This window comes from Podarcis liolepis, assembly GCF_965112155.1.
Source record: "Podarcis liolepis genome assembly, chromosome: 3".
Classification (NCBI taxonomy): domain Eukaryota; kingdom Metazoa; phylum Chordata; class Lepidosauria; order Squamata; family Lacertidae; genus Podarcis; species Podarcis liolepis.
Genome location: NC_139557.1, coordinates 76,322,159 through 76,342,832, shown reverse-complemented (window position 1 = coordinate 76,342,832; position 20,674 = coordinate 76,322,159). Strand labels below are relative to the sequence as shown.

Sequence of the window (20,674 nt, the reverse complement as noted above, 5' to 3'; positions counted from 1 at the left end):
AGAGGTCTGGAGTAGTTATTGATTTCACTGTTAAGTCATAAGCATTCTAGGGATCTAAAGGATTCTGAAGCGAACTTTTGAGGCAAAGCTACTTAAAAGCTGGCAAGAATGGAAAAGACTCAAAGCGTATTACCAGTGAGCCTGCTACAAGTAACTTGGCACTACATTTTAGAATCTGAGAATTTTATTCATTAAATCAGTTAGTATTTTACAATTCGCATCAATATAGCCAACATTTTGCATGGCCTGACAGAATTTACCTCGTAAGTAAAATAATAAATGAGATTTAAAAGACTGTCTTAGTTTTAAAAACTCATTCTTTCACGAGTTAAAACAGAGAGAGACAGCCCCTCCTCCTAGAGGTAAATACAGTGGTACCTCTAGACGGTGTGTGTATTTTTCAGGATGTGAACGCAGCAAACCCGGAAGTATTTTTGCGGGTTTCGCCATGCGCGCATTCCTGCTGTACATTTCATTTTGATTTGTCTTATTTGGTAAATTACCAGATCACCTCCTTGCTTGCTTATTTGCTTCCCAGCCTTTGGACACAAGTGGGAGTTACAGTATCATGAAGCCATTCATGCTTCAGTCTGTCCCCAATCGATTGCTTAGAAGTTTCACTCTTTAGTAAGTAGAGATTTGCACTTTACTATAAACCAGAAGTAGCCAGCAGGGTGCCCGACCAATGTTGTTGGACTACAGCTCTGCCAACAAGGACAAATTTTAAGGATGATAGGTTTGTAATCCAATAATATCTGGAGGGCACCAGGTTGGCGACACCTGCAATAAACTCATTAAGAAACTTGAGTTGGTACCTGTTAGATTAGCTGCCATTTCTTCTGCAGTCTGGCATAAGCGAAGCCCTTGTTTCAGAGGACCTTCCGAGTCCACATACTGCCTGCGTTTCAGGTAGCAGGAAGCTGCCATCTGAATCTGCTCTGTGCGTACACGTTTCATGACCTCCAAAAGAAAAGGAAGCACATTTCTTAAAACATGGTTGTTGAATGAGAAACCTGTGGGAAACTGACACTCATTACGCATTCCAAAAGCTGACACAGTAGAAAATGCACACCTTACTTATTCAATGAAATATCAGCTTATCACTCAGATCATAAAGCATCAAAGCACAGAAGTTTGCAAGGACTGAGGTTCTTTTAGGATTGCAGAGGTTTAGGTGCAAATGGTGCATATATCACTAGTGACAACTTCAGGGTTCTAATGGCTGCTGTTCTCCTTCACTTTTTCTATTTTTATTCCCAAGCACAACAGCAGTGTTTTTAAATATTTTACACTTAAGCCCACTGTAGAGGCACTACGCCATCCTGCATAGAACCCTATGAGTGATTAGTGTAGTGCAGTTAATAATCAAATGTGATTTTATAAAATTCTACTCTTAACTCTTAATACTATTTTCTCTGTCAAACATATGAAAAATCAAAAATTAGTTTCAGTTTTGTTTCACTTTTACTAGTTAGCTGTCAAAGGTCAGCTTGCTTAAAGGTTTCTATTTCCAGATCATTATTTTATTTGACACTCTGCCCCACCTTTATACCTAATAGTGCATAACAGCAGGCATTCCTGTTGAATGGAATATTAGTGTAGAACCTTAACTTTTGCCTCAAGCATGGTAGAAAGGCACAGAGTGAAAGTCAAAAAAGTGTGTAAGTGAAATAGAAAAGCATTCTGGGTGTTTGTTACCTGCTAAAATCTCTGCTCACTCACAGTGATTTATTACATGCATATCTTGCATTTTCTTTAGGAAGATCAAGGCAGCATCCCATCGAAGCACAACAGACCCAAACCTACCTAATTTCAGAAAGGCATCTGCATTACATATGTACATTTGGATCATGGTTCTAATGTAAAAGAGGAAAACACAGAAATGCTAAGGGTTTGTTAGCCCCATTGGGAGCAAATCTGATTTCAAGTAATAGCTCGTAAAATATTGAACAAAGCTGAAGTTCCAATGAAATAACTTCAGTAGAACTCATCTCCCCCCCTTTTTTTACTACTACTAGTTGATCTTCCCAATGTATTTTAAAAGCATCACCATTATGTGGTTCCTTGAAGCTTTTCATGCAAAATCAATTAATCTGCAGAATTCTGATGTTCACTTTGGTTCCACACAAATGATTTACTACTCTACCAACTGTATTACTTATGGGGGGACAGGGGAGGAGAAGAAACCCCATGAGATGTATAATTATGCCTTCAACACTCCCCTACAAAGGCAAAAGAGATTTTAGGCTGAATTTGCAATAATTAAGAAAATACAGTCTGTTCCCTTTGAGGATTTGAAAAATACATGCAATTTTGGAAATGTAAAACAAAAATCTTTGTCCACCAAAGTGTGTATATGCAACCAAGTGAGTTATAATTCTGATTACTATCAGAGACAAGTCAGCAATGACTGACATTCTCCTTCAGAGATATGGTATAATACCAGCTGTATTTTTAAAATGATGTTTCAATTGTGTACTTTCAAAGGTGGCACAACATTTGCTCATACAGTATACCATAGTTGCAATAACCACTGCTGATAATTGCTGCAGTACATAGATATTTCATTTGTAAACTCTGCATGGAAAGGATGGATATATCTTGCTTATCCAGCCTGATGAAAAATTCTGGAGAACTTGAAAGCTTGTAACATTTGGGATTTCTTTTTCTTTTTTAAAATTCTCATGGACCAAACTACCTTGTGTATTAGCCTGTATAGCACTGATATCCAATCGATGCCACAACGGTAAAGCAAACTAAAACTATTCAGAGTAACTCACTACAGGACGCCTCACTCTAAAACGGACCCACGCGTTTCAAGAACTCGAAGTCCCCCTTCGCTCCAAACTTTACCCCATCCAGGCTGCATTCGGCCCCAACCCCGCTCTTCCCATTTCTGCCAGGGGGGAGAAGGGAGGCGAATGGGAAGCTGTGGAGGAAGGATGCACCGAGGCAGATGGAGCCTAAGGTCTTCCTGCCGGCAGCTGTATGGGAAAGGCAGAAGCGGCGTGGGGATGGGGGGTGGAGAGGAGAGAAGACGACGACGACGCCTCCACCCAGGGAGGGCCCTTCCGCGCGCCACACTTGGCGTAGCCCGTCCTGCCGCTCAACCCGCCCGGGAAAAGGAGCCGCCGCTGTTTGTTGCTGCATGCCGGGGAAGTGGGGCCGGGGGGGGGGGGTTGAAAGAAGCACTCACTGAAGCATCGCAGGCAGAGGAAGAGAGAGAGAGGCGCTGCGTATGCGCGCGCGCGTGCCTGTGCGTTTGAGCGACTCCCAGTGCAGGCACGAGACGGAATTCCTGGGCTCGCGCCGTCAGTCACTTGCTCCCAGTGGCGCGAGACGCCGCCGCCGCCGCTCGTGCGGACCCCGGCGCGCGCGCCTGCAGCACCTCCTCGCTGCTGGGTCTTCCGCCAAGGAGGCTGCCTTGGGCGTCCCGGGCCGCTAGCGCTGGGGTTGCTCCTGTTATTGCCGCCGCCGCCGCTGCTCCTGCTGCTGCCGCCGCGGCTCGAAGGAGCCGCTCCATGACTGACGGCACTGACACAGAGAAGGAGGAGAGCGGGGCCGGGGGAGGAAGGCGAACGCGCAGGCGCGGCCTGCCAGCCAATGGGGAGGCTGGCCCTGTCGGCGCTCGGCTAGTTACGCCTGCGGAGCTCTTTTCGCTCTCGCTCTCTGGCTCCGGCAACTCGCTGGTTCGGGGAAAGGTGCCGCCGAAGGAGGAGGAGTGGGGGGGGGGTCTGAGGATGTGCCGGAAGAAGCAGCACGTGCGCGGAGGGACCGGGAGAGGGGGCGGGGCCAGAGCAAGAGCGTGGTGCTGCGCTTGAGAAGCGTCGCCATAGGCGCGTAAGTCCGGGGTGAGGGGGAGTTTTTCGTCCGCGTGGTGCTTTTCGGCGCAAGATGCGCGTCTGAGCGAACCGGGATCCTCTGCGTGCGTTGTTGCTGTGGCTGTTTAAATAAGCAATTCTCATTGAGTTGAGTTTAGTGAGACACTATTTTTTGCCGCTACTGCTACTCTTATTTTTAAAAGGAGAAGTTGGGGGCAAGCGAAGAGAGGAGGTACAGACCAGATCGCAAGTGAAATATCTTTCATATACCGAGACTATACTGAATGGGCTTCACTGTTAAGAAAGCGTGCGACCTTAATAGCACGTGTGGCACTTGGTTGTGAGGGATCTGTGTCAAAGTATTTAGGATCTTTTTTTTAACGAGAGGTGCCAAATTTTCAAGTTTCCCTGGAAGTCCTGTCATTGCCTGCATGAAAGATTTTTCATACGGTACGGGCAGGATGTGGTTTCTTGGTGGTGAGGGCTGGATCTGCATTGAAGTCCGGATGTTAATGGTGACCCTTTTGTAGTTGCCCCTTGAGAACCATAAGCAACCCATAACCTGTTCGGAGTGTTGCTTCTGTGATCCTGGGGAATGAAAGGCAATCTTGCTAGCAGTTGCTATGTTTTGGGGAAGATGTTGCGGTTAGTGACATCTAAGCGAGGCCACCTAAGTGAGGGCTGCAACTTGAAATAGGAACTTCCTGGTTCACAGCTCACACTCTTAACCCTACATTAGCTCTTTCTTCATTGATGGCACAAACCAGAATAGATACAGAGAACCCGTGTTAAGGAAGTGCACCTGCATAAAATAATAAATTGTGGACTAGTAGCGCAATTAATGCATACTTCAAGTGTTCCTTCTCAAAATCTTTTATTTTATTTTAGATACTGTCTTCATGGCTGCAATTTACTCTGGCATTCACCTGAAGCTAAAAAGTGCAAAGACATCATGGGAGGACAAACTCAAGTTGGCTCAGTTTGCATGGATTTCTCACCAGTGCTTTCTTCCAAACAAAGAACAAGTAATGTGTTTTCATAAATGTACCCCCCCACACACAAAAATGATGTTCAAATTAATTTTGTATATAGAATGCCTTGGTTCAACAGAGATAATGTTATTCAAGCCATTTTTTCATATCTAGCTAATACCCATCTCTAACTGGAAGTGGCAGGGAATACTTTGGTATTTCATTTTGTTCAATTTTTCATAAAAGGCTGTTGTTGTTATTTGTTTATTTATTTATTACCTGCCCTTTACCCTAAGGTTCAGGGTTAAAAACCGTTTAAACAACTTACAATCATACAAATAAGATTTATTACAAGAATGCCATCTTTGGTACATTACTGTAAATATGTGTATTCTCTCAAGGAAATATGGGTTTCAGTAAATATGTAACACCTGGTTTTTGTAGCAACTGTACTGTCTTGCCTTTCCAAATAATGTTTTTTACACGTCACAGTGGGGGTACATTCTACATTAGGATTTCCAGAGTATTAGCACACCTTGATTGCTATTTTATTTCCTAAAAGCCCCAGTCTAGGCATCCTTCTGATCTCAGTGGGAGAGTTAAGCTCGTGCTCAATTCTCTTGCACTGAAACCAGTGGGACTTGAAAAGAACTTTACTGCTCCTGAATAGTGCTTTGAGACATCAAAATCCATGAACCCTCAGAGTTTATGCCATGAGTCATTGCGCAAGCAGAAGCTGCTGCTCAGTCATTGCTGACAGGACTTGTTAAGTGAATCCTGCCCATAGTTCTGGAGCATATGCAGAATTCCAGCTGAACTTGAACTTCTTGTTAGCACTCTTGGAAACTTCCATGAAACTCCAGAGTAGCTTACACATGGTTTCTAGGCATTTCCCCCCCATCTGGACAGTGCATTATGTGTCCTCACGCCCCTTCTTTCCTCCCTCCCTCCACCTCCACCCCCTTTATCTTTAAAATATGTAGAATGGCTATTATTAGTGTATAAATATATTTGTGAACACAGGTCTTGCTGGATTGGGTGTGCCATACCCTGGTTTCCTGTTCCAACAAGAAACTTGAATTGCCCAATGATATTGTTGAGAAGCTTTGGACGTACCTGGACAACATCCTTCATAGCAGGAAGCTGCAGAGTCTCTTCAAGGATGGAAAGACAATCACCCTACGTTTTTCAATTGCACAGGTAACTTGATGTGTAGATATGTTCAGGACAGTATGACCCTGTTTATCAGTGGGTAGTGTATAGTCCATGCTGGGCCTTTCTGACTGTCCCACCTCTTCCGTCATAAGTTCCCCTCTAATTTTCTCTGGTAACCTCCACTAACTGTTGGCAGCTGTTGCTCACCCTGACTGCCGTATTCCTCTAATATTGCAAAAGTGCATGCTGCCATGTTTATATGTATTGGCTGCAGCTTGTATGTATATATAATCCTCATGTGCGTGTGAGAAACTTGGTGTGGCTTCCAGGGAGGTCACAACTGCTTTGTTCCTCCCTGGTCTTTTTAAATCCTGTTTTATGACAGGGCCTAGGACTTGCCGATCAGAAGGTTGGCGGTTCAAATCCCCGTGACAGGGTGAGCTCCTGTTGCTTGGTCCCTGCTCCTGCCAACCTAGCAGTTCAAAAGCACGTCAAAGTGCAAGTAGATAAATAGGTACCGCTCTGGTGGGAAGGTAAACGGCATTTCCATGCGCTGCTCTGGATCGCCAGAAGCGGCTTAGTCATGCTGGCCACATGACACGGAAGCTGTACGCCGGCTCCCTCGGCTAATAAAGCGAGACGTGCAACCCCAGAGTCGGTCACGACTGGACCTAATGGTCAGGGGTCCCTTTACCTTTACATTTAAGACAAGGTTTGACCTAGCATGTTGTCTCTCCTTAGGAACCACAAGCTGTAGCCCAAGATTCAACCTTACCTTGATGTGTAAACAAGGCCATCTTGTGTATATTTATTCAGAAGCAAATCCCACTGAATACATTGGGATTTAACTCCCAGTACAATAGGGTTTAACTCCCAATAACTTGTTTTATGATTATAACTGTATAACAGATAGTTTTAGGCTGTAGCCCTAACTAATCTTGAGAGTAAGCCCTAGGGAAGTCAATAGGACTTGCTATTGACTAGGTTAGCACTGTGCTGTCAGTCTTTTATTGCCCAGTAAATTCTGCAATCATGCAGGAAAATTAGCTATGTAATTTTTTGAGAACATACTGCTTTGAGCAATTTAGAACAAACATATTTAGGACATTAAAATATAGAATGTTTATAAGAACAAAATCTTTTCTGGTCACTTTTGAAGAACCTAATCTAAAAGGTCACTGAAACAGGATATGCTGCAGAACAGCCTAGATGACGTTTAGAAAAAAGATTTTTTTCATTCTGCAGAGGCACAATGCAGCTTTTAGAGTCAGTGTCACATATGACTTTTAGAAAGACTGCATACCACGGTATTCCCCTCATCCACATGTTAGGGGTCTTTAGTTTGGCTGTCAGCAGGTCCTGGCCCCTCTTTTGTCAGGATCTAAACTCTAGCCTTAGAAGGAGCCTCAGTGGATTATTTGTCTTAGGGACAACAATATTTTTGTTGGGAGGGACAACAATACTGATGGCAGAAAGAGAGAGAGGCAAAGAATAATAGGTGATTTATTACGTAATACATAAGCTGCAGTAAATATCTGTAACTCTAACCAAACATCATGTAAGAAGACACTCGATGGAGAGCTTCTGACCTTCAGCTCCCCTAGTTATTGACCATTAGAGTATCATTCCCATGTAGAAGATTGACTGTGAATTGTCTTTGCTTCTTGTTTAATCTCCAGGTCATGAATGAAAAGCTTTCCACCTCTTATGCCCAAAAAACCTTGAAGGACGTTGGCACTGTGCTAAGTTGCTGTAGTGGCATTCTGTCTGTGCCCCCTCTCTCGATAGTTTACACTGCAAAATTTGAGCTCCTGGTGGACCTTCTGAGCAAGTTGTCCTGTCTGGCGTGTTGGCAGTTGTCATCGGAAGAGGCTGTGTCACCCCAGTTGCTCGAAGTCCTCCAGCTGACCTTCCAGCAGTACCTCCTGATTCAGAGGCAGCAGGCCAATGCGAACCGCGTATTTGGGCAAGTGACTAAGCAGCTGCTTCAGCCGTGCCTGCTCCTGAGGCATTTGCTCACTAGCGGGGCATGGACACAGGCGGAAGACGGCCATCTGCGTCAGCATCAGAGCAAGGAGATCCGGAACAGCATAGAAGCCTTGCTGGTGGCTGGTATTTTCCGGCCAGAACTCTTGCCGTCTTACAGTGAAGAGTTGCTGCAAGAGAAGGAGCCTCACGCTGTAAGAAAAGCGGGGTTGAAACATCTCCTGCTGCCGGCCAGCACAATCCAGGCTAGATTAGAAGATGCTAGCTTTTGTCCTCCAGCTCTTCATGGGAAAGTGGTAGCAAACACGGTGCCTCTGCTCTTTAAGCTGTTCCTAGAATCCTACAATAAGGCCGAAAACCACCTTGTCTGCTTCCACATGCTCACCAGGCTTTATCGCTGTCTAAGGATTTCCAGCCTGCAAGAGGATCTTTGGAACAGCCAGTTTTCTCCGTCAGAATGGACCTCGGAGCTCCTGGCCATGGAGCAGCTTTTGAACTCGGTGCTGAGCAACGGCATCTATAACGTTGCCGCGGATAGGATTCGGCACAAGGAAGTGCAGTTTCACTTTTACCGCCAGCTGGCACAGATTCTGGTGAGTCATTCCCAGCCTGCCATCCCTGCCTGGTTCAGGTGTCTCAAGGCCTTGATCTCCTTAAATCATTTGATTGTGGAGCCTGATTTGGACGACTTGGTGGCCTCTGCTTGGATTGATGCAGAGGTTTCTGAGCCGCGTACAAAAAAGGCTCAGGAGACACTCGTCGCGACTCTCTTCCACACTTACGCCAAGCTGCGCCAGTTCCAAAAGCTCTTTGAAGAGGTTCTGTCCGTCATCTGCCGTCCTGCTGCAGAGGAGTTGAGGCTCCCGGTTCTTCCTGCAGGCATCCGGGCCAAGCTCTCCGAGTGCCTCCTCGATCTGCCACCCAATCAGATCCTGGACATTGTGGCGCTCATACTGGAGAAGTGCCAGACTTTCCTTATACCTGATGTCAGAGGAGACTCCGACGTGGCCTCGAAGCTCCAGTCCATGAGCTCATTGCTGCACTCTGTTCTGTTCCATATGAGGAGCTTAGATGATTCCACCCCGTTGCCTGTTGTGCGTCGGACTCAGAATCTGATGGAGACGATGCAGAGGGAGGTGATCCGAGCTTTATTTGACCTGCTGACAGATTACCAGGCAGAAGAAACGGAGCTGGAGCTTTGGGCCGAGAAAGTTGGTGGCTCTGCTCTCCTCTTTGCTTGCACTTGGGTAGCAGTCAATACTCTTTTCAGTTTAAATTGCCCAAAGTATGCCTCCCCGGTAGGCAAAACAACCTTGGCTCTTACTGATTCCACCGTAAGCAACTGGGACTTCTCGGCTGTCCTCCCTGGTTTGGATATGCAGTGCTGGGAGAAGATCACAAAGCTCTTAAGCTGTTCCTGCTCAGGGAGCAGATACTGTACAGAATGGCTGGTGCTTCAGAAAATGAAGATGATGCTGATGCAATCCAACTCTCAGACCGAGGCATCCCACCAGGCTTTGCAGTGTGCTGGAGCTTTCATCCTTCAGTCTGGAAGATGTTGCACGAATGGAGAAGAGTCAGAGCCCTGGGATGGCAATGCAGGCGCAATAACTAGCCTCACTTACCCTACCGCTCATTGGCACCTCGTGGTCTCCAACCTTCCCATCCTGGGCCCCTATCTATCCATGAGTGATACATGGCACGTTGCAGGTGTGCTCCTGAAAACACTGTTGGCGAACCAGACACAGGCAGCCCCTGATGATGACAACAGCTCCTTAATCACCGTTGGAAAGGTGTCTACAGATTTGCTGCATAGTCCTCTTCTTCCAGAACTGCGGGCGCTACATTCCTCTTTCCTAAGCCACATAGTCCAGCACTGTGCGAGCATCGTTGCCAACCAGCCTCTACAACAGCTGTCTGCAGAAGATGTGCCATGGTGTGAGTTTGACCCTTCTGGTCGCGGTGCCAGCACAGGGCCGAGCAGCGAACCTTCCATGTGCTGGACAGCAATGGAGAAAGCTGCTCAGATTATACTATCATCAGCAAAGGGGAGGGATTATGTGACCTTGGAAGAAGAGCACCTCAATAGGCTTTTGGGTTTGCTGGATATAATTTCGGCGTTGAATCTGGACAGCCTCTTTCCTCTGGGCCACACGCGGTGCTTCCTTTTGCTGTTATCTTTGGCTGCCAACACCAAGGCAAGCGTTGCTTGCTGCCAGGCCTTGTCTCTGAAGTTCAGGACAACCTGCTACCGTCTCCTGGCCTGCCTGCAGACAGGCAGGAACGCAAATTCGTCCTTCAAGGTCCTGCATGCCAGTGATGTTCTCGAAGCCGCCCTCTCCTCTGCATTTACAGCGTGCAAGACTTCGGCCAGCGTTTCAGCAGCTGCTCCGTGGGATGAATTTCTATGCGGGGTCCAGGTCTTTTTGGAGCACTACCTTCAGTTCACTCTCGAGAGGCGGCAAAGTGTGAGGCTGAACCTGGAAAAGTTCATGTCGTTCCTAGCCACTTGCAAGCCGTGTGCAGCCAGCAGCGAACATGCTGAGAGTTGGAGCCCTGCTGCTGACCAGCTCCTCTTGGTGGCAGTAACAGCACAGTGTCAAGTTCTGACTTTGCACCTCCAGCACCTCCAGCAGCAGGGGAGCCACCAGGCTTCAGGAACACTGCCTGTTTTGCTGGAACAGGCAGTGCTGCAGACGGGAGCAACCATCCAGCTCTGCCTTAGAAATCACCCAAAAGGCCAGCCGTTGCCTTTGGTGTTCCTGCCATGCATTACTACCCTTCTGAAAGCAGATTCTTTTCTTGCGCAGTCGGTGACGGGGGAGAACACGCAAAAAAGCCCCGCACAGCCGAGCAAATGCCAGCAGTTGTCTCACCGCGAATTGTACCAACGTTTCTACATTCAGCTCTTGAGAGAACTTGACTTGGCTGGCGGCAATGTCCAGTTCCTTCGCTCCGCGCTGCAGTTCCTAACTGCCTTCTGTTCCATGCCGGAACTGTATCCTGCTCAAGCAACTTCCATTGCTGCATTTCACTCCATCGGAAAACTACTTGCAGGTACCAACTGGTTATCCCTCCTACTCTCTCAACCCTTTGTTACACATGGAAGCCTTAAGGGAGTCTGTGACTTACAATGTTGGTACAGACATCCAGCTCGGGGATGGGGAATCTTGGGCCTTCCAAAAGTAGATGGACTACAACTCCCCTCAGTTCCAGCCACTGTGGCCTAAAGTCAGTAATGATGGGAGTTGTAGTCCAGCAGCGTTGAAGAACCACAGGCTCCCTACCTGGCTGATAGCTGCTGCTTAATAGCATAGCCTTACTTGCTGTCGTGCATTGTACCACCCACCCTGTCCTATAGCCACTTCACCCTGCAAGATCCCATCTCTTTGTTGCACTAGGCAAGGAAAATCATGATGATGTTCCCTTAGAGAGTTCAGAATCAAGGTCATGTATCAAGAGAAGGCCGGGCCACCCGTTCTTCTCCTTAGCCTCAGGCTTTTGAAAGGAATAGGGATCCTACCCACCTAAGAAGCACTTATTCTCTTTGATGGAAGCTAGTGTGCGATGAATGATACAAAGAAAAGGCTAAGGAGTAAACCCTACACAAATAAAGAGTGGAGTCCCTTAGACGGTTGGATGGCACCTTGTACTCCTCCTTCCAGCAGCTCCTGCAACCAAGCTGGTGCCAAATGTATTGTTCTGCTTTCCTTTGGACCATATCAGTGAGGCTGAGGGGAGCCTTGCCATCTGAGCAGCCCAGGAGCTCCAGGCTTCGTCCCAGAGAGATCATTTTGGTGCTGCTAATGCAGCAAAAACAATGCAGGAGGCAGCAGTTACGGGTCTCTGCAGCCACAGCAGACACAGTGATTCTCCAGCAGTTTCATTTCCCCCTCAGAGAGGCACTCCATTGCCTCTCGAGACAGATGGATGCCAAGAACTTCATCAGAAGTTCAGAAAAGCCTTACAATTCATGCAAACCCATTTTGTGAATTGTTCTTAAAATGCTTCAGAACCCAGCAGCCTCCAGCGGGCCTGGAGTTTGGATGATAGTGTTGTCTTTCATTACTGCAGGTCCCGGAGTCACCGTCCAAGTGATTCGAGATCTGGAAGTGCAGCTGACAGAACTGATGGCCCAGCTGGTGGAGAATTGTACCCCTGACGACTTTGGTGCCATGTTGAGGGTGGTGCTTGAGGGATTAGATGTTCGCAATATTTGGAAACAAAATCATGAAGTAGGGGGAAATTATTTACTTATCTTTTAAACTTCTCATATGCATCATAACTGTTCGTTGCCCGTCCGACTCCTTGTTATGACATTACATAGCAACCATATGACAGCATAGACTTTTTTTACTACTCTTTGTGGAAAGGAGGTATCAGAATGTGTAGCATTGAAACTGACATGTTTGGGCATCTTAGGCTGGCTTCTACAGAATCAAACTATTTAATCTCAGGATGAGGAACAAGCTCTGGTCTTACAGATATTGTTGCTCTCCTCTAACTTCCCTTGGTATTGGGGATGATAGGAGTTGTAGTTCACAGACATCTGGCAGGCCAATTCCTGATTTAACCGATGTTGCCTATTCTGTGTGGTGCTGGCTCTCCCAAGATCTCAGGTTCAGATCTTTTCTCAGATTTACTCCCTGATGTTTGCTTTCTTTGGAGATGCTGGAAAATGAACCTGGGATCTGCTCAGGACAACACGTATGTTCTGCCCATTGAGTTATGGCCCTTTCCCAAAAGCCCTTTAACCTTTCATTTGTAAATACTGTAAATGGGGAATTGGACCTCTAGTACAGATCCTACTCTGTTTACGTGCTAATATCTCAAGTCTTGAAATGCTTGTCCTTGCATTACTAAAACCACATGCACAAGAAAAGTATTGGCAGAATAACCTGTGGGGGTTGCAGAAATAAACATATATTTAGGGGAAGGAATAATGCCCTAAAAGAACCCAGTAAGGACAGTGTTCAGTGGCCACAGAAGGAAAAGCCTGAAAACCAGTGTGTCTGTGTGGAAAAAGATAGGGGGAAATGGAAAAAGGAGGTCTGAGGAAGAGACATATTAAAAAATATTTTACATGTCTAGAAAAAAATGTATAACGCAGACTCTGAACTCCTATTTTGATGGACTTAAATGTTATTCATTTCCATGGAACTGTGATTGTACCTAACTTTCCTGGGGCTGCACCCTTTCACCTTCATGTCTCCTGTTTGAAATGCAATGTTTGTTTTTCTTTTGTGCAGGAAGCATTGTCGGTTGTTACTCTAGTCAAAGTGCTGCTTGGCTGCCCTTTAAGCAGAGAGAAAGAGAAAGCGTTCTGGTTTTCCAGTCCCCGGATAATCACTGCTTTAGTTGTGAGTATCTCTGCAGCCAGAACTGTGGCGCTTCAGAGCCTATTTATGCTACTGACACTAATGCACTCCCCACGTCTTTTATTCCCAAGGAGTGTGTGGTGGGGAGCTGGTGCTGTTGATCGGACTCCAACTCCCATCATTGGCCAAGCTGGCTGGGGCTGATGGGAGCCGGAGTTCGGCAGTGTCTGGAGTGCAACAGATTCCCCACCCCGATGTGTACAGGAGTAGATGAAAGTGAGGAGCTACACTTGTTGGGGCCATGCCCTTTCCACGCTTTAGTTTTCCAACATGGCTGGATTTTGTATGGGAGTGATAGCACTCCACCTCCAAAGAATCATAAAGGGAGGGAGGAATTGTTTCTCCCAATGGGGACTGGATGAGTGTTCCAGACCTAGGGTTACACAGTGGGAGAATATGAAGCCACTCTGGACATTGGAGTGCTTTAAAGTAGCACTAAGGGGACATTCTGTCAGCTCAATGATTTCTCCTTGTGCAAAGGAATCTTCACCCCCTCTCCCCGCACAACTTTGTTCTGTGTGTCTCCCACTCAACCCTCAGGAGCAGAGCAGATTTGGGCACAGGGCAGGATACGTGTCAAGGGAGGAGAGGGGAAAAATTATATTGTGTATGCAATGAATGTATATATGAATTGATGAAGCAGTTGCAATTCCAGCAGAAAATAGTCACCCTCCTCCTTTTCACTTAAAAAAAATAAAAATAAAATTGTTCAAGTGCCCCAGAACTAAGATACCATAACAGGGGAGTGCATAGCCATCAGTAACATAAACCAAAAATGGAAAAAGTTAAGTATTTACAAAGTGGTGCAGAGGAGAGGGGAATTGCTGGCCGCATCAGAGACGTTCAATAGGTTCCTGTGATGCAGGTACAAATAGAAGTTGCAGGAGCAATGAAATGTCCCTTCTGGGGAAACATCATCTTTCCGAATTTCAGAACATCACTCATCCAGCGCTAGGGAGATGTAGTATCCCAGCAGGTGATGTGCAGCCTTGAGACACTTGGTGTGTGTGTGTGCAGAAAACAGAGTTACAGTGGTATCTCGGGTTACATACGCTTCAGGTTACATATGCTTCAGGTTACATATGCTTCAGGTTACAGACTCCGCTAACCCAGAAATAGTACCTCGGGTTAAGAACTTTGCTTCAGGATGAGAACAGAAGTTGTGCTCTGGCGGCGCGGCGGCAGCAGGAGGCCCCATTAGCTAAAGTGGTGCTTCAGGTTAAGAACAGTTTCAGGTTAAGAACGGACCTCCGGAATGAATTAAGTACTTAACCCGAGGTACCACTGTACCTCTGTTGAGCTAGAAAGAAATAGTAGCACAGAAGGGTCGTCGATTTCTGCCTATATTGCTTGGTACGTCCTTCTGCCGTAAACATACATAAACTTTTACAAAGTCAGATTTCGGGTGTCTTGGATACAGAACTATGGATCTGCATTCACTCACCAGTATTCCTCCTGTTGGAGAAAACCACGTGTGCCTCCGAAAGCTCTGCTTCACTGTTTGATGGCAGCAGAAGCTTGCCAGGAAAGGACATGGTAGAGAAACAGGGGTGCACATCCTTTCTTACAGCTGCTGCTTCTTTCCTTCCTTTTTGACTCAGATGCAAATGAAAGAGGCATCTCAAGATCCAAAGCGCATACCCATCCTCGTAGTACCTATACTGGAGACAGTGGCAGCCCTCCTAAGGCAAGGAGAAGGCGTTCTCTCCAACCCGCATCATGTCACCCTGGTGTTCAATATTCTTCTGACTGCGCCTCTCGACCAAAGGGAGTATGGGAACATCTTCCTGGGAATTCACGAGGTTCTCTTTTCCATCCTGCAGTGTCATCCTAAGGTAACAAAGGGGGCAGAGTTTGTATGTTGATTTTGATGTTTTTCATCCTTTTTCCTAAGGTCTAGAAGTTGCCGGTCAACAACTCCCATCATTATGATTTTATTTATTAATTCCATTTCTAGCCCACCTTTTCCCATAAGGAGCTCAAAGTGGCATTCCTCCCCATTTTATCCTCGCAACCACCTACGAGGTAGCTTAGCCTAAGAGAGTGTGATTAGTCCCAGGTCACCCCTTGAGCTTTGTGACCGGCTTGTGTATTGAGAAGGACAGATGAAGGGATGTTGCATCCAAAACTGGATTGTGAGTTTTAGGCCCTGTTAAATATTTTTACGGTTGGTTTTCTAGTAGCTTGTCACCTGCCCTGTGATCATATTGCGATGGAAGGATGGGAGATAAATTTAGCAAACAAATCTGTTTTGAAGTTAAAACACGGATTGCCTTTTGTTCCAGTGCTTCAGTATTGTATTTAATTGGTTTGCAGGTGATGCTCAAAGCAGCTCCATCTTTCTTGAACAGTTTCCATAGACTGGTTATTTCAGTTATGCACGAGGGGAAACAGAAAGGAGACAGAGGTCTGGTATTTTATTTGTATCCTATTCTATTCCTACCCTTTGGTTGTGTCCTATGCATAAAACACTTTTGCATAGCGGAGCCAGCTACATCTTGCAAGATTCAAAGTTTAGCAGCACAAACTGGAAACTGTTTATTCCAAAATATGTCTCATTTTTGCTCAGTAGGGCTTACATCCTAAATTAAAGTGTGCATCCTAAATTAACTAGTGCCATGCAGTGGCTTTGTGTGATAGTGCTACTCAGTAGTGGGTGGAGGCAATGATCACACCAAGAACCAGTAAGACCTCACTCCTTGGGGTAGAAGCCTATCCCAACGACCACAGAAGGGATGGTACGTCAACCTTTGTCTCTGGTCTCTCAATGGCTTTTCCTGATTGGTCAATCACCTTCCATTGGAAGAAAGCTTGCCTGCCCCTGGTGTATGGGACTGTAGCCGAAGTCCTTCCGTGAACATGCAAGGTCATGTTTCTTTCTATTCTCCTTCACAGCAATAAAATTTGCCCTGCACAGGTCAGGAGGGAGTTCCTGTTACACAGTCTCATTGTTTTCATATGCATACTGTCTATTCAGCCCCTTATTTCCCTCATTTTGTTAACATTTCATAACAGGCTGCAGAAACAGTTGTGTTTGGTTAATTTTTGGTTTGTTCCCGTATTTTACAGGGGGGTGGGTGGGAGAATCACAAAAGGATTAAAAAAATAAAACTCTGACTTTAAACTTTGTTTTCCAAGGGATCACAGATGAATTTGAAGTAATACTGAAATGTGCCCACTTGGTGGAGCGGATGTATACTTACATTGCTGCAAAAACAGAAGAATTCACTGTGTTATCTTCCTTCATTGTGGCCCAGTATGTAATTGAACTGCAGAAGGTAATAATCAGCTATTTACTGTTTATTTGTAAGAATGGAAAAGAGGAGAGTATAATGATTATATGTTTCTTGTGCATCAAACGCCATAAATAGATTGCAAAAAGATTCTGGAGCTTTAAGAGATGCTTGCCGTTAAGGAAGGTTTTTATTAGAATATGGAAACTAGCCACCAGCCACGACGGCTGCCTAGTACCACTGCTAATGGAGGTGGCCTATGCTCAGGGCTTGCCACCATGAGAAGAGGTGATCCATCAGGACCTTTTCTTACGTTCTTAAACCTCAGTTTAAAGTAGGGTTTCTGATTCTGGTTTGGAGGTGAACTATGGTTTGACTGGATCAGGAGCCTTGGCGCAAAGTGTGGTTACAGCAAACCCAGACAGTGCAGGGAAGGGAAGCAGGACCCTGCAAGGCTGAAGCCTGTTCCTGACATCGGAACCTGTGTCTTCGTTGCTGATATACTAGCTGTTTTTGGGGTCTGCTTCTTGGCAGGTGCTCTGTTGTCTGTCTTTCTCTGCCTTCACCCCCTCTCACTAACTAACTAACTAACTAAATTTATTTATTTATTTATACATACATGCATACATACATACCTACATTTATTATGTATACATTTATACGTACATACCACCTATCTAGCTGCTTTTCCCCAGCCACTCTGAGCAACTCCCAGCAGAATATTAAAAACATGATAAAACATCAAACATTAAAAAACTTCCCTATACAGGGCTGCCTTCAGATTTCTTCTAAAAGTCAGATAGTTGTTTATTTCCTTGACATCTGATGAGAAGGCCCTCTGCCGGTTCCCTGTAACTTTGCTTCTCGCAGTGAGGGAACCGCCAGAAGGCCCTTGGAGCTGGACCTCAGTGTCCAGGTTGAACGATGGGGGTGGAGATGCTCCTTCAGATATACTGGACTGAGGTCATTTAGGGCTTTAAAGGTCAGCACCAGCACTTTAATTTGTGCTTGGAAACGTACCAGGGGCCAATGTAGGTCTTTCAGGACCGGTTTTATATGGTCTCTGCAGCCACTCCCAATCACCAGTCTAGCTGCTGCATTCTGGATTAGTTGTAGTTTCCGGGTCACCTTCAAAGGTAGAGCGCATTGCAGTAGTCCAAGCTACTACAAAAAACCCCCATCCCTTTTAACATACAGTTCATTAACCAGGTATTTCATCCCTAGTTTACATACTAATTTGAGCACCCATTTTTCCAGTTCAGGGAGTAATAAGTGAAGGAGGATTCTGAATTTTGTGTGGAAGCAAGCTCTTCTCCCCAGTTCCCCCTCCCCCATTTATTTTTATTTAAAATATTTCTATACTGCTCTTATTAAATGTTGCCAGGATGGTCCACAGCAATGCAACAAAATTCTATTGAAAATATTATAATATACATCACAATCCATGGAGCACAAGCTGAATAGCACTTAGGCTTAGCATTCATAACCTGCTAGCACCTGGGTGAACTGAAATGCCTTTAGCAGCCATCGGAAGAAGATGGCACTTGCTTTATTCCAGACAGGAGTCAGTTCCTCAATTTGGGTGCCATAGTGGAAAAGGCCGTCCCTCTGGGTTGTGTCGGGATAGACCTCAGCAAGTCGTGGTGCAACAAGGTGAGCGTAACTGAAAGTTCTTGGCATAAGGGCAGGTCTCTGTTGGAAAAGGAGTTCCTTCAGATATCAAAGTCCCAAGTTGTTTAGGGCTCCATGCACCAACACAAGAACCTTAGATCTGCCTCAGCAGCAAATTGGCAGCCCGTGCAGGTTTTGTTTCCCTCCCGAAAAAGCACGTCACATGCTCATCTTAGGTCGCCCTTCTCAGCAACCTCACCACTAGCTGCAGCTCCTGAAACAGTTTTAAGGGCAGCCCCCCCATGGAGCACATTGTAATCATTTATTCGATTTCTTTCTTGCCTTTCACCATAAAGTCCAAGGGCGGTGGCAGCAATTTAAAATACAGTCTGCTCTGTGAACGTTTAGCATCAGCATGGCAGCTTGCTGCAGTTTTTCCAGCTTTAGGGGGAGCTTTTTCAAGAGGGTGTCGTACTTCAGGTACAAAATAAAGGCCAGTTGTTGGCTGCTGGAACCCTATTAAACAGGTACATATAAAGATGAGCGGTTTTTCTTGGTAATAATGATTCCCTGGCCATCTCGGATGATGTGCGTTGGTTGTTTTGTTCTTCGAAGGCATCTTCCACTTCTCCAGCTGCGCTGAAGCTGCATGAACTGTCACAGCGATTAGAAGTTCACTTCATTAGGAAAGAGTTTATTACTTGCCTGGGGAAGAGGAGGGAAGCCTGGATTTTAATGACAGCCTCTAGTTTAATTTCCATTATTCTAGGAACTTAGTGCGACAGGTCTGGAAGCATGAAGCTAATTTGGGCTTTTGGCGCATGGAGGGAGGAAAGGAGAGGATCTCTCTGTGGCAGAAAATAGCACAATCTCCCCTTGGGGCTAGAAATCTTGGCAGCAAGATGCTTCCAGGGTGACATTTGAGTGCAGAGATTGTGCCAGTTTTGGGGAAGGCTGGAAGGGAACAGCCAGCGCTCAGGTGTGGAAGATTTTTATAGCCAGTTCTGATGATTGACAGGCTTAGAAGTGCTTAAGAGGATAATAGATAATGAGTGCATATCCTGCCTGAGGAGGTGACAGTGGAAGAAGAGTGTGTTCGTGTGTGTTTATGTGCATCATCACTTTCAGGCTAGAAACGTCGTAAAGCAAAGCTGGTTTAATGAAGTGAATGGTCTCTTCTGCATCTACTGTCTTCTCTATAAAGGACAGCTGTGTTCTCAATTTTTGTTCTATTATTCGTTACATATTGATGAACTTGATGTTTTGGATATATTGTCTTGAATTTGAAGGATGATTTCAAAAACAATATACCACTGAGGGAAACCAACATCACGGCCTGCTCCTCATACCGGTCCTGGGCGATATATCGATATATGGCCCAGGCCTATTGCTTAGGAGCTGTCCCAACTGGCTGTGACTTCGCGACTCACCTGGCCTACCACTGTAGTTCACTGCGCCACCTGTTGTCAGCCAAGCAAACTGCTACATGACAGCGGCCTTAGGGAAGTATATCATAGGAGAGGTACGTGCTAGGTTGCCCTGTAACAAAGTTGTCAGGGTGGCTTACAATAAGGAATAAAAGCAAATTTAAATTCAGTGGCACGAACACATGCAACAATAAAAGTGTACTACATTTTAGTGTTGAGATTTTTCAGTTTTTCAGCAGGTCTTACAAAATTTCAGGTTGTGTTTTTCTACATCAGGTAACCGGCTGGACAGATAATAAGCTACTGTATTGCCTCAGAGCTTTTACTTATGAGTGTTGTGTGTGTTTAATAACACGTTTTAATGAGTCATTGTGTTCCCTCTAGGTGACTTTGCACCCAGCTGTAAAGAAACATCTAACTGAGGGGATTTATCACATCCTAGATCTTTGTGTGGAGCGTGATATCAAGTTCTTAAATGCGTCCTTACCAGTGGGAGTGAGAGAAGTTTTCAAGGAACTGTATCACGATTATTCTCACTACCACAAAGCTCTAAAGCAAGGGGATGAAAAGTACACAGCGTGAGCTACCTATTGTCTACCTGCTGCTTTGAAATCTCACAGAGGACTGTCTTTCAAGGTGATGAGCACTTGCTGTTCTTAAGGTTTGTGTACTTAGTATCTGAAATCTAGAGGCTGTGTTCATCTGGACAGGTGCCCATAGCAACTTCTGTGTAGGTGACTGACAGATGTATGCTTTCCTAATGATTGCAAGCATGTTTTGAAGAAGAATTACTGGTAGGAACTAGGTAGATTTTACTACCTAGTTCCTACCAGTGGAGTCTGAAGTCCTGGCGATCTTTACACAGTAAAGAGATGCTGGAGTCAGAACCTTCAAGAGACAATGCAGTCTTCTTTTGTTGTAGGCAATGGGTATTCATGTAGAACAACATGTGGAAATAAATCATGTTTTTGGTTTATATGTTTTTTATATTGAGACCAAGAAAACCACTCCCCGCATTGTGCTGTAATTGTGAGAGCTTGTTAATTAATTTAATTAATTAATAAACCTAATAATTCTTTCTTTTTTAAAAAA

The 20,674-nt window shown here is 45.5% G+C and overlaps 2 protein-coding genes across 6 annotated transcripts in view; one reads left to right on the top strand and one right to left on the bottom strand.

Annotated features, from left to right (window-relative positions):
• TAF5L (TATA-box binding protein associated factor 5 like) overlaps positions 1-3,339 on the bottom strand; it is a 10,794-nt gene extending 7,455 nt beyond the window's left edge. The window contains exons 1-2 of the mRNA XM_083496893.1: positions 3,197-3,339; positions 816-960 (exon numbers count right to left, since the gene is read on the bottom strand). Of these exons, the coding sequence (XP_083353019.1) occupies positions 816-957 (142 nt within the window). The 5' untranslated portion in view covers positions 958-960; positions 3,197-3,339. The remainder of the gene's footprint in view (positions 1-815; positions 961-3,196) is intronic.
• URB2 (URB2 ribosome biogenesis homolog) lies at positions 3,259-20,674 on the top strand. 5 transcript variants are annotated; one of them, XR_014524481.1, is made up of 11 exons: positions 3,259-3,701; positions 4,710-4,846; positions 5,816-5,992; positions 7,627-10,990; positions 12,008-12,168; positions 13,183-13,293; positions 14,913-15,146; positions 15,628-15,718; positions 16,450-16,589; positions 19,967-20,376; positions 20,448-20,674. XR_014524481.1 is itself a non-coding variant. In XM_083496786.1 (10 exons), the coding sequence occupies exons 2-10, from the start codon at positions 4,721-4,723 to the stop codon at positions 20,162-20,164; spliced, it is 4,602 nt and encodes a 1,533-aa protein (XP_083352912.1). In that variant the 5' UTR covers positions 3,627-3,701; positions 4,710-4,720; the 3' UTR covers positions 20,165-20,674. The 5 variants fall into 5 exon arrangements, 2 of the variants coding, with proteins under 2 accessions (XP_083352912.1, XP_083352911.1); XR_014524482.1 differs by having other exon boundaries at positions 3,683-3,840; XR_014524483.1 differs by lacking the exon at positions 3,259-3,701 and adding an exon at positions 3,713-3,840 and having other exon boundaries at positions 13,183-14,386; positions 14,590-15,146.

Bases quoted from the DNA above. Each gene is read 5' to 3' on its own strand.
- URB2 (XM_083496786.1), top strand. From the start codon at position 4,721: ATGGCTGCAATTTACTCTGGCATTCACCTGAAGCTAAAAAGTGCAAAG. The intron at 15,147-15,627 runs GTAACAAAGGGG...ATTGGTTTGCAG, and splicing joins TCCTGCAGTGTCATCCTAAG to GTGATGCTCAAAGCAGCTCC. The intron at 15,719-16,449 runs GTCTGGTATTTT...TTGTTTTCCAAG, and splicing joins GAAACAGAAAGGAGACAGAG to GGATCACAGATGAATTTGAA.